The following is a 12,803-nucleotide window of genomic DNA, read 5'->3' on the forward strand; positions in this document are numbered from 1 at the left end:
GTTTAAATGTATTCCCTTTCAATTGCAGGTCCTTACCTATTAAGATTTATTGCCAAGCATATATTATTACTGTTCCAAATATTCAAATGGCTTAATCATTAGTTTGACAACAACTTTGCAGTGAGTAATTGGATCAAAAAGTCAGGCCAATTAGTAAAGGCTGCTCCAATGACATTACTGTCCCGGCACGGTGGTCCTTCATTTATCAAGTTGCATCCTTGGCTCGGTGCCTCCTTCGATATCTATGGTTGGCTGCAGCTGCCACAAAACTTTTTAATGGTTAAATAAGCGATGTTGTCCAGCGCAGTTGGCCCGATGTCACTGGAGAAACACTGATTTTGTTCGTATTTGGGCACTTTCGGTTGGTAATTGGTTTTAAATGGCATTTGTTTAACTCGAGAAAGTGATTTAATCGGCGAAAAGGGCAGCTGCGCTTTTGCCATTAATAAAAATATGCGAGTGTCAGTTTACAGATTACGATGTTTGAAGTGAAATAAAAACGCAGGGTACTGGCTGTTTACATTACAAATAATTTTGATATTTATTGTTCAAGCGTGTAAATAAAGCTTTCTTGCACTTTACTCTTTGGTTTTGGTTTTGTTTTTATTTTGGTTTTTATTCCTTTGTAAATAAATTGCAAATAGATATAGTTGCAATAATATTTAAGTTCAACTTCTAAGTACCACGTACCATATTACTATATTATGTATGCATATACTCCTTGGATGATTCCGAGGAGAAGATAAGATATTTGTACACGAATGTATATCGTTACAGGTTAATATGGCTAAGATACGATCTCAGTTCTACGCAGCCCCTATATATTGGTAAGTATTCGTACATAAAATACAGTTAACACTTTGTATTGCGGTTGTATATTGTAAGTATTGTGCCACCTACGCGTCTTGTTTTCCCAAAAAATACACATTTTACCATATACATTTATATAAATATAGTCCCTATTCATAAATGGTGTGTATATGTATTCGTTTGTCTCTCTATATGTAATTTAGAACTTATGTCACGCTTTCCCGTTGATATTATGTACAAATCGTTTGGCCAAACATCGCAGATTGCAAGTCTAAGCCTCACTGTGTAGTCCCTTAAATCAAAACAGATTCCGAAGGAAGAACAATATCTATACCTTATTTTACTTTCCAATATGTTACGGTATCTTAGCTCGAAGAACATGCTTTTTAATCTCACAGTTGTAAAGTTTATAAAGTGATTTGGAAAATTATATCAAAGAATTATTTTGTTGATTTAGTAACTCCAGTCAACTGGGAAATTAAATTTCAACTAGAGCTTTCTAAACCTAAGTTTTCCGCAAACTCAAATAAAGCAGTATCACCCATATCCATATAGCTTAACAGACGGATAATAATCCAGATTTGGAAATCCATTTTTTGTTGCTTCAATAAATCGTGTTAAATTGTGTTCTTTTGCTTATACCAATTTTGTGACTTGTGGAAGAAGACTACAGGATACCTAATTTTTTGCTACTTAAGTAAACAATATTATCTATACATCCTTTGACCGAAGATCGGCTAATACTCTATATTGGTATACAAACTTTTCCGTTACAATAATTTCGAGCTACTTTAGTTTCCTATCCAAAGAAATGAGAACTGAGGAATTCCATTTGTAATACATAAAATTAGTTGTTTTTCAACTGTTTTTATTTTAATTTGAATAGGTCTGAGCCAGCAGAAAGATAAGTGTAGATTACAACATAAAATTACGTATAAAAAAATAAATTTTATGTCACATTTTAAATTAGAAAAACTTGGTCTATAATACATGCAGACAACAATAGGCAGCCAGTAAGATATATTTAAATATATTCTGTTTATTCTGTTTTATTTAGACCGTAACATTTGATTTAACTACTCAAGGAAAGTAACGACTTACATCAATAGTACAGTAGTAAGTTATTCATAAAGCTTGTGATCAATCTAGGTATATTTCTGTATATATGGCATTCGCACTATGCGTATTCTATGGTAACAAGTACATCTAACTTTAGTTTGGTTAAACTTTATTTGTCTTCATATCGTTATGGGAAGATTAAAATGGCGAATGTGCGGAGCGTTGTGTTCTGAAATGTAATCTCGCCAAGGCTGGGGACTCAGTGGAGAGTCAGTTATGGAATGTATAAAAGTTCAATATCAGCTTTGGACCCAAAAGTGCAGTTTTCACGTTACAAGCTCACGATGTCCTACAAGCTCATGAAATCCTAATTGAATATTTGGAAAGTCGCCTCTGATCACGCACTGGAGTATATTGCATTTTAAATAGGTTTTCAAAAGAGGAACTATTCACTTATTATCTTGTCCTGTGTATTTAATTTCTTTCTGTAATGATCACACTAATCTGAATCAAGTTAATTAATCGATCAGCGATATGAAATCAGCCATCTCTAGATCTTTCGTTAAATTTTGGTGCCAATGCGAGCGGGAATCAAGGTCGATTTTCCAAATGTATCTTGTATATTAAGTTTATCTATGTAGTGTGTGGCGGACATATGAGTAAGTACATTCCGTGGGTATGAGTTCCTGCCAACCCGTCCTCATCAGACGTCCGTTTCGGTGCTCGACTGGTTGTGAATGGAGGTGGGCAGAGGAGCCTGGTGGGAGAACTGCTTTTGCAGCGGGGGCGGTGGCTGACTTGGACCTTGACCCTCATCCGTGTTCGTGGGCAGCAGCAGGGGCAGCGACTTCTGCATGCACACCACTCCCGGCGACTGGTACTGCGATCTTGGGCTGGGCGGCGTGGGCGTGGCCGGGATCTGGTGCCAGTTAATACTGTTCTGGGAGGTTATGTTCCGGGTCTTGCGCAGCGGCGGATTCTTCGTCGACGTGGAGAAGGCCATGCCACGGCGCAGGGGAACTCTACAGGAGCCACGGAGACAACAGGACGAAGGACACGCATTAGCAACGGTGGGTTGGTTAGTCGATGGCAATGCGGCGGTCACATGGCGATTGCGATGAGGCGCAGGATGTGGGTTATGAGATCGGGATCGATCGATTTCAGGACGATGCACAAGAGGATAAACGACAGGTCGCAACGTTATATTTTGTATTTGTTGTTTGTTTTTTGTTTGTTGTTGGCGGGGAGGGACGACAAAGACACAGGTTGGTTATACACGGGATACACACAATCAGACGTGGCACTTGGGGAACTCTAATCTCTACAGAGAGACACTCACCTCGTTGGGCTCGGTGGCGGGTAGGAAATGCCGCGATGGCTGGGCGACAACAACATGTTGCCCGAGTGGCTCGTCGTGGAGCCGGGCACGAGCAGAGTATTGTTACTACAAGTAGGACAAAGGTTATACTGTAAAGAGCACAGGCTGGCGGATTTGGATCCGGTGTCGGAATTGGGGAAGCGGAAACTCAAGCGGTGGGCAGTGGGCGGTGGCGGTGACGGTAAAAGGATAAAAGGCGTGCTGCAAGCAGCAATCGCAAGAAACAAAAGAAAATAATCATAGCTGCGGAAACCGAAGTATGAAATACCCTTTCTTTTCACCAAGTTTAGTGGAGTGAACATTCACGTGCGATACTTTTTACCGCTTCTTACTTAGATCGCAAAGCGGAATAAGGCTCAATTATTAAAGGTGTTAGATTCACAATAAACGAACATTTTCGGAAATTCATGTTCTAGATTATATTTTTAGGTTACACCTAAAAATATCCTCGAAAAGGGTATTTTATATCTTGACATATTAAATACAAATTATTATTAGAACAAATTATATTGGGTGTGGCAGGTGGTAATTAGTCATGAATCCAAGTCGTACAGTTCACAATAAAAATGTTTATTTTCTTGCTTTTTGTTTTAATATATAAAATATGACTACAGTGGATATTAGCTAAAAACAGTGTATAAATATGATGACTAAATGTAGAGTATGGTACAACATAAACAGAGTGAAACCGATCCCTGGGAACGCTCACACATGACTGGACAGGGATCTGAACTGGTGATCTGGTGGTTTGGTTATCTTGGGATCTGGTGATCTATGATAGTGGTTTGGTGATGTGTGCTAGCTTGATTTTGTTAAAAGCTGGTCATGATCAGTGGCGGTAGTGGTGTTGGTGGTGGTGATGGTGCACCCTCTACGCAACTTACGTGTGGCTGTGATGCATGTTCAGGTTGGGCAGGCTCTGGCCCAGATGGTTCATTGGCTGCACGGAGAGCGTGTTCGCCGACTTGGAGCCCATCTGGCCGATAATGCCCATCTTGGCCTTGTGCAGACCACTGATCAATTGCTGCTTGCCCTTCTGGTTCACTCCGTGGTTGCCTGTAAGTGTGAGAAGTTACGAAAAGATATATCCGAAGAAGCAAGAACCTGGATGTTCAGACTTCCGATGACTCACCTGTCATTATGCTGGAGCCCTCGTCGCTGGACACCGAGTTTGTCTTTTCAAAGTCGACGGATATGTTGCGGGAGTCGTTCCACTCGACGCTGCCGCTGTGGCTGTTGTTCGCACTGGAGACGTGGCTGCAGATGGAGGAGTTCATCGGTGACTTGCGGACGCCAAGGGAATCGGCGGTGCCGCCGCTTGTGGCACTCCCACCGAACCGGAAGCTGTCGCCGCCGCCCACCGTTCCACTTCCGCTGCCTCCACCGCCTCCGCGCTTCAGTCTTTGGTAGATCGTCTTCGCCCGCCACAGGGCGTCGTACCAGTTCTTGGCCTCGGTGCACTGCAGCGTAAACGCCGTGGTGGCCACCTGGAACTCATTGAGGTACACACAATTCAGTGTGTTGTTCGGCGCCAGTTGAACAATTAGCTGGTCGGTAAGGTACGGCTGCCGGATGACCTTTAGAGCGCCTAGTCCCCGCTTGGCGATCGTCTTGCACACCAGGAGTAGATCCGTGAGCAGGAAGCAGTGCACATCGGACTTCCCGAGGTTGTCCTTGAACTTGTGATCGCCCTCCATGAACAGGTGGCGCACATGGTAGGCCGGGCATCCACGCATCGGGGCACAGAGGTCAAACATCTGGCTGTGCTGCTTGATCAGCTTGTCCAGCATCTCGTTGTTGGTGTCCTGCAAGGATTGGGGAACAAGTAAATAGGCTATGTTAGTTAACCAGAGATAACACGAAGAAAAAGGAAAATGTATTGCGAACAAATCGCAGTCAGATAAATGAAGAAAAATCCTTTGACTCACCACCACATCGTAGGACTCGATCCGCACCATCACGCCCTTGAGTCGCTCGTTCTCCTGCCGCATCGTCAAGTGGTTGTTCACACTGCTTACAAAGTTCTCCACGCTGTGCATCATGACGTCGATGGCCTCGATCTCCTCCACATCGCTCATGTGCTTCTTGATAGCCGCCAGGAGGAGGCTGTACTTGGTCAGTCGCTGCATGGGTCGCACCACAATGTCCGCGAGTCGCAGGCGGTTGCACATCTTCTGCGACTCGCACCACGCCAAGTAGGAGGTGAATAAGGCATTGTTATGGTTTAGCTCCTTGCAATAGAACTGGCAGGTGCTCTGTTCCGCACAGTAGATCTGCAGAGGATTTCCCAGAGACATCAGTATCATATTTAAGAACATCCGTTTTCAAGACCCACCTTATATGGCGCAAAAATGGACGCGAAGGAAAGAAACCCCTCCTGAAAAAAAGCGCATCGCAGGGGCTCGTGGGTGATGACACTGTGTGCCACCATGGGATACAGCCACAGTGTCCAGAACTTGATGTTCGCCTCGCACACAGCCCTCACATTGGAGAACAATCGAGCTTGGTCCACGTCGATCAGCAGACGCTCCTCCTGCACGGCCTCCAAACAGGCCAGGAACAACTGCAAATGCATCCACAGATCAGACGTACTACTTACGGCATAGGATTCAAAGAGTAACCACTCACATCAGTCACTGTTTGCAGGGCGTGAATGTAGTAAACCTCGGTGGTGACCAGCTCCCAAATGGCCGTTTGGATCTTGATCTCCGACTCGCTCATCGAATCGCTATTTACAAAGTCCCGCCACGATTTGTGCATATCCTGCAGATAGGCCAGTGAGTTGCCCAGGTCCGGGTGGTCGAAGTTCATGCTGTCAGCCCGCTGGGGCACTCCGTTCTTGGCATAGCTGTTCAGCAACTCGCACAGCTGGCTCTGCTGGGGATTCTTGATTCCGAATATGGAAGACCACCGTTGCTTGATCTGCTTTCCGGGCGCCACTCCCGACTCGCTGGTCTCCTCGGTGGAGACGGAGGGCAGGAGTCGGGGCGGCGGTTGTCGGGAACCCTGTGATTGACGAGATTTAACATAAATAAATGATACTTAAGGAAATACTTGTATATATACTCAGTATCTACTTAAATAGAATTGGATAAACGAACATGATGTCACATTCAAATTTAGTAGAATTTAAGCTTAAACATAAAGCGCTGTTTAAGCTGCGTAATTGTATATGATTTCCGGCATTAATAAACGACATTTTCATCCCAGACGGGAATTAAGAATATTACATGGCAGGACCCTTTTCATTAGCTTTAATTTTATTTTACCCCAGGTAAGTTAACCTACTCTGGTGTTCCCACAAAATAGAAAACCCATCCCGTTTCTGCGTAAAACTTACAAAGGAAGCTGCCTTTTGCAGGGGCTTGCGGTTGCTGCCTCGTTCTGTGATGCAGAGATGGTGTCCCGCCAGGCTCTCCACATCGGTCTGCTCATCCACGGAAACGGGCAGGAGCGAAGGACCTTGCGGGGAAAACGGAACAAAAAAAGCTCAAAATGTAGAAGAATCCGAGGGAGCTCAATCTACACGTCATACCTGCATCTAAAAAACTGGGCGTGGGATTATTGTCCGTAATGGTGATTTGTGTAAAGCTGAGGTTCCGCCTACGCAGGGCGTGGCTGAGTGCGTTACTAAAAGTGTGGCCGATTTTAAATCATTATTACATTATCCGGATGCGCATTATCTAGGGACTCACAGTAGTGTCACGCCTTTGGTGGCCGGAATAAACTCCTCATCCGGATGCTGCGACGAGTCCAAGCAGAATGACACGGAGAAGAACTCGGAACTGGATACCTAGACAAATGAATGGTACAGCATTAAGTGGGCGAATATGACATTCCGTTGATGCGGAACCCAATCTGTAAATTCACGGACCGACCCAAAAGTAGGAGCTTTCAATCTAGCTCTCGAAAAGGCCACAAAGAGATGCACTGACAAAAATTACTTGCGACCGCCACAAAGCACTCTCTTTGATGGCCCTACGAAGTGTGAAGATTGCATCTTGGAGGATTGGGGGCCGCGTGGGGATGGGTTGTTGGTGATTCTGTATCCCATCCGCCTACAAAAACTACTGCAAATAAAAGCAAACATCAAGAAATATTCTCCGTGTTTGTGTTGGTCGGAAACGAGGCGGAATTCTTGCTCGGCAAGTGACAGAAAAGCGTTGGCCGTGGAAAACCAAAAAAGGAAAATGGGAAAAGGAAAGGATAGCAGGAAAAGTTCTAGAACAACTTTAGCTGATTACGGCGACAAAGGCAAATAAAGAATAAAGAATTAAAAATGTGTCTTCCCTCCCCATCCAACAGTTGCCACCATCACCCATCATAATTCGCCATCCTTAACTGCAGGCTTTCTTCGCGCTGGGGTGACAAGCCGTTCTGATTGTGCAGCCATTTGGATTTGTTTGTCTTTTGACCAGGTGAATCAAGGGCTCCAGTTGATTCACTTGATACCCACTCACCTCGCTGCGCGTCAGCAGTGGCTTCTTGCGCTTCATGAACGAGGATTTCTTTTTCACCGTCGAGCCGGAGGACGGGGTGCAGCCGACCGGGGAGGTTAGACCAACACCAACACCAACACCAACACCACCACTACCACCACCACCACCACTTCCACCTCCACCTCCACCCAAGGTCGCGGCTGCGGCACTGTGGGGACTAAGCGTCGAGGACGAGGATGTGGCCGCCGCCTCGCCAGCAGACTGAAAGTGTTTGGAGGAGGGTATCGCATGAGTTGACGTGGTGGAGGTGGAGGTGAAGGTGAAGGTGGTGGTGCCAGTGTGGCCGGTAGCCCCGGCGGTGCTGACGCTGCCAGTCGGTTGCTGATGATGGTGGTGGTGCTGGTGCTGGTGGAAGGATCCGGCACTGGGGTGACCGGTACCAAAGCAGGACGAGCTGGCCGTCTTCGTGGTTTCATCGAGAGTGGGCGAGAGCATCAGCGAAGGCATCCGCCGCACGATCTGCGGTGCCTGGGTGTAAATAGTGGGTGGGTGGTGCAGTGGGGTGTGCGAGGGTAGTGGTGCCGAGGGTGACAGGCAACCGCCCGCTCGTTCACCCTTTTCAGTCTGAGATTTTATTTTTTTATTGTATTAGTTTTTTTTTTTGGGTATCAGCGGGGTGTTTCAGGGTTCAGCAAACAAATAAAAACCAAAGTTTATTAAGCCCATTTAGGTATTATATAGAGACAGTGAGAGGAGAGGGAGATATAGATAAAAATAAAGAGAGAGAGAGAGAGAGAGAGAAAACAGAGAGGGGAAGACAGATATTGTGAGCATATTTTGTCAGGTGATTACTTGGCAATGAACTCTATATGTAATATAGGCTCTACTCTAGAGTGCACATCTTCCAAATTCGCCCAATTGTTAAGCAATACTTAGCTACAAAATATGTCAAGCAAATACCAAAAGTGCAACACTAATATTAATAGTATTCGTATACTACAGAACCATTTCAACAAAAGATGTTATCATTTTAGAGAGTTAGTTTCGCAATTGCCATTCAAATTCATTTCATACTATTATTGGAAATCTGATAAAGAAACAATACCCAAACGTTCATACGAAAAAATAGTTTGGGAAATGCACTCCTAAGCTGTAAAAGCTTTTAAATCGAATTAAACTTGAACACCTTATTTAAGCAAAGACTAGTTCGATTTAAAACTTTGAACTATAAATTTAACGTAAAATTCAAAGAAAGAGGGTGAACATCGCAGAAAGTCACGTACGGCTAAAATTGACAACAGAAATCCAGTAACTAACAAGTACAAAAAGTTAGTGCAAAGTAAAAAACAACTGACGGCGCTTAAATCAACGAACGCTTCACAAAGAGGAGAAGTGGTTTAAAAAAATTATAATTGACACAAATCAAAAACAGACCAAAACAGCAAGCAAAGTAATTTGTTATCAATTTGCGAAAGGACTTTCACTCTAGGGACTAAGACGCTGGAATAGCAAACTTGCAGTGAAAACACACTACACTGTACACCTTACGCAACACTACACACTGGATAACTAATCTAAAATCAAGAATTTCAAGTCATATGGAATAGATAAATATTTGAACCAATATACAGATATTATGATATTTTTGGAATTAGGTCTATAAGTTCCTAATTCAGTTTAATTTGCGAATTTTACGAATAGCCGAGTAGACGAACAAATAATGCAACTAATATATTCGTTTTTGGGAATTAAGTTCAAAAGCTCTGATTCGGTTAGACCAGTGACTTTATATTATAGAATTTAATATATAGCAGCCATGGAAACAGGCGGGAAATGACTAGCTATTTAAAAGAAAAAGCAACGTGCTATATAAAGCCGAAGCTATCTTGCTTTTTTTGCTTGATCTCTTTTCGATAATTTTAATTCTTGATTTTAAATCATAGTTTTTCTCGCAGTGAACGCTGTCTAGCCAAGACGGATGTGCTGACTAAGTGGCCAAGTCCTAGCACTTGGCCGATGGTTTAGCATGTGCCCTCGGTCCCCTGACCACCACTTACCACATTGGCCTGCCGGCCCAGCGATCCTGGGACTCCAGTGGTGGCGAACAGTCCGGATGTGGCGCTGGTGCTGCCCGTGCTGGCTGTGCTGGCTGTGATGGCTGTAGTGGCGGTGGTGGCGGTGGTGATGCTGGTGGCCATTCCCGGAGGACCGTGCTGGCAGGCCACCACACCCGAGTCGAGGCCATCCAAGTGCGTGAGGCTCTTCGATTTCAGCTGGAACGGAAAGTGGAATCGAAATCTGTGAGTCTGGGTGCAATCATTGAAGCGTGAGACAGATACTCATAATTAAATTTTATTCGCGTTATTAAGGGCTTTTCACATATTGTTTTCACATGTTGGCGCCAGTTCCAATTCGGTTTCATTCAAATGAAGAGTGCAATTTAAATGTGTTGTGTTTTATGGTTTCATGAAATTATTGCAATCAAAATATAGGTCAAAAAAAAATATAAAGCAAGATTAGGGTATACAAAAAAATGTTAATTAAAACTACCCTGCACATTATAGCACAGTTTTTAAACCAGAGTAAACCTTCTAAAAAATGTGGTGCAAAGAAACCGCGATGACTGATTTATAACCAGAGCATAAATCCGGAAGTAATCTGGATGTGGATGAGCTGAGCTTTTTGTTTTTTATCTAGTTTATAAGCTACAAAAAGCCATGCTGGACGTACTGCTGATACGCGTTTGTATATTTTAAGATCCTTACGGAAATGTATTGTGTTGCTCGCGAAGACCTTCGTGGGCGAAACTGACTCAGTGCCATCAAGACAGCGCTTCCAGGGGATCCAAGAGCGTAGGAGCCACATCGAATTACTGAATACTGAATATTCGCGCTTAATGCTGAGAATAATGTTTTGAATGCTTTTGGTGCCGGACGGGGCGTTGCAGGACAATGAAAAGTGTTCAGACATTTGCCGGGCAAAAATAAATTGCTTGCGGCGGGGTGGCCAACTGGGTAATGTGGCAACTAGGCAACTAGGCAACCAGGCAACTAGGCATCTTGGCTGTGTCGATGGTGAACCACCAACGAAAAGATGCGTCGAGAACAAAAAGATTGAGTCAGCGGGCGAGAGAGCCCTAGACGTGTCCTCGACGGCTTCCTCCCTCGCCTAATGCACCGAGATTACATCAGTCAAGAGCCCCCAGCTGGCCAAGTGAGTGTGGACGTGGACCAAAGTCAGGGTCCGCCCCAAAGTCAATGCCTCGCCCACCGCCCATCAGCCTTCGTCCTTTGTTAAGGAGGCACCCACCCACCCGACTGCGATATACACATCTCAGTGCTTCGGTTTAAAGTGCGCTTAAATTCACATTAACCGCTGCAGAATGCAAGGGGGTATATTGTAGCCGGTCATCTCATGCCCAACTCAGATAAGTTGAACTGCGGATCTCGGATAGGAGATCCAGAAGGTTTTTTCTGCCCACCAAAGATAGAATAACTTTACGGGTATAGCCCGAAAACATAAATGGCACAATCTATAATATATTCCATCTACAATCTTTTTTTGTTGCGCTGGTTAATTACCACAGAAATTTCTGAAAACACTGTTCTCATATTTCCAGCTATTTGGGATTTACTTCAATTGGACAGCTTCGCATTGCTGGATTGCCAGGAGGAGGAAAGTGGATGGATGATGGTGACCTCCTACTCGAATGCAGGCTGCGGCATGCATGGCATCCAAGCTGCGAGAATTTTAGCTCCGGGCGGATGCCACTCAACCCTGGTGCCGCTAATCCCCCCGGAACCCACGACCACCAGGACCACCGACCAGCCCTGAGTGCGCCCAAGGATACGGGCGTTGGTCTATTATTCCTGCTGACGACAATATTTCACATTCTGTTTCGGCAATTTCCAGCTGGCGGCCCTCACCCGGCGACCCTTTGCCTTGCCCTTTACTTTGGTTTATGTTTTTGTTTCCGGTTATATTGTGAGTTGCCGCCCACTGCGGCTTGGCTTACTGGGGCAGATTTGCTGAAGGATTGGGTATATTGGAATGGCACAAATAGTATAAGATTAAAACGAAGTAGCATAAGGTTAAAAAGAATTAGTATAAGATAAAAAAAAAAAACAGTACAAGAAAAATGGCATCTCGTAAATGATTTTATCAAATATTAGTTCATAATAATGAACTAATAAATGTGCAGTTCTATTGTGTGTACATGACCTATCCCAACAAAAAAGTTAAATATTTCATAATAAACTAATACCATTTAAAAGTAGAGAATATCTTTGAGTTGTCATTGTCATAAAAACACATTTTCCTTTGTGTCCGCTTCGTCTTTTGGCTTAGTTTGGCCTTTAGCTTCCCACACACAAAACAAAAAGTATTCATGAGCCATTTATACTCGTGCTCGTAGATTCCCATAAAATAAACACTTTTCATTGTGGAATCCGGGCTGAGGAAATAATAGTTCTGATTGTTTATACTGCGTAGAACAATGCAATGTGGCACTCCATAACTAACGGATCTTGAGTAGATAAAATTAACTTACAGTGTTACAAGCCCGATTATCTTATCACTTAAAGACTTCAACTCATGTGTTCTAAGACCACGGAATTTCCATGTTAACAAGACTGCTTAAAGGACGGCAATCTAGGAGAAGAAGGAAACTGGAAACACGGAAAATCACTTTACGATTTTAGTCGGACACCCTCAAAAATACTGTCCTGTGCTCAGACGTTTAAGAGCAAATTAGGTAGTGATTGCCAAGGAACTGCAAGGAATTCGAGTTTAATTGCAAGGATTCATGAGGGTAACCATATATCAACAGAATTTAAGGCAATTAAGCTGTGACATTTTTATACATCATCCAGTTTTCTCATAATTGCTTTTGCTTACGTGCATTCATTCAGTTTTCTTTGCCTTTGAGGAAAGCTGCCACTAATAGGATTAGATTTGGTAATAAACGTACAGATTATGATTACAAATGAGGAGTGGCATATTTAGATGAATAGGAGCTGGCCATGGATGCCAATTCCTACAAAAATATTTGCCAGAATCTGTGGTGGAATGATGATAATCAGATGGCGAATCCACTTTCTGCCTACAAAACAAGGCAT

General features: G+C 43.8%; 1 protein-coding gene across 9 annotated transcripts in view; it reads right to left on the reverse strand.

Moving 5' to 3' along the window:
- Window positions 1-510: 510 nt before the first annotated feature.
- LOC122618221 (pleckstrin homology domain-containing family G member 5) overlaps window positions 511-12,803 on the reverse strand; it is a 56,504-nt gene continuing 44,211 nt past the window's right edge. For 4 of the 9 annotated variants that reach the window (XM_043794482.1, XM_043794483.1, XM_043794487.1 and 1 more), the window contains 11 exons: window positions 9,744-9,959; window positions 6,943-7,040; window positions 6,783-6,877; window positions 6,588-6,709; window positions 5,876-6,253; window positions 5,583-5,810; window positions 5,176-5,520; window positions 4,380-5,052; window positions 4,132-4,303; window positions 3,209-3,313; window positions 511-2,891 (listed from right to left, as the gene is read on the reverse strand). In XM_043794482.1, the coding sequence (XP_043650417.1) occupies window positions 2,573-2,891; window positions 3,209-3,313; window positions 4,132-4,303; window positions 4,380-5,052; window positions 5,176-5,520; window positions 5,583-5,810; window positions 5,876-6,253; window positions 6,588-6,709; window positions 6,783-6,877; window positions 6,943-7,040; window positions 9,744-9,959 (2,751 nt within the window). In that variant the 3' untranslated portion in view covers window positions 511-2,572. Of the gene's footprint in view, window positions 2,892-3,208; window positions 3,314-4,131; window positions 4,304-4,379; window positions 5,053-5,175; window positions 5,521-5,582; window positions 5,811-5,875; window positions 6,254-6,587; window positions 6,710-6,782; window positions 6,878-6,942; window positions 7,041-7,707; window positions 8,311-9,743; window positions 9,960-12,803 lie in introns of all 9 variants that reach the window. The other 5 variants (XM_043794485.1, XM_043794481.1, XM_043794488.1 and 2 more) reach the window with 4 other exon arrangements.

The sequence above is a fragment of the Drosophila teissieri genome, chromosome 3L (genome assembly GCF_016746235.2).
Source record: "Drosophila teissieri strain GT53w chromosome 3L, Prin_Dtei_1.1, whole genome shotgun sequence".
In the NCBI taxonomy this organism is placed as follows: Eukaryota; Metazoa; Arthropoda; class Insecta; order Diptera; family Drosophilidae; genus Drosophila; species Drosophila teissieri.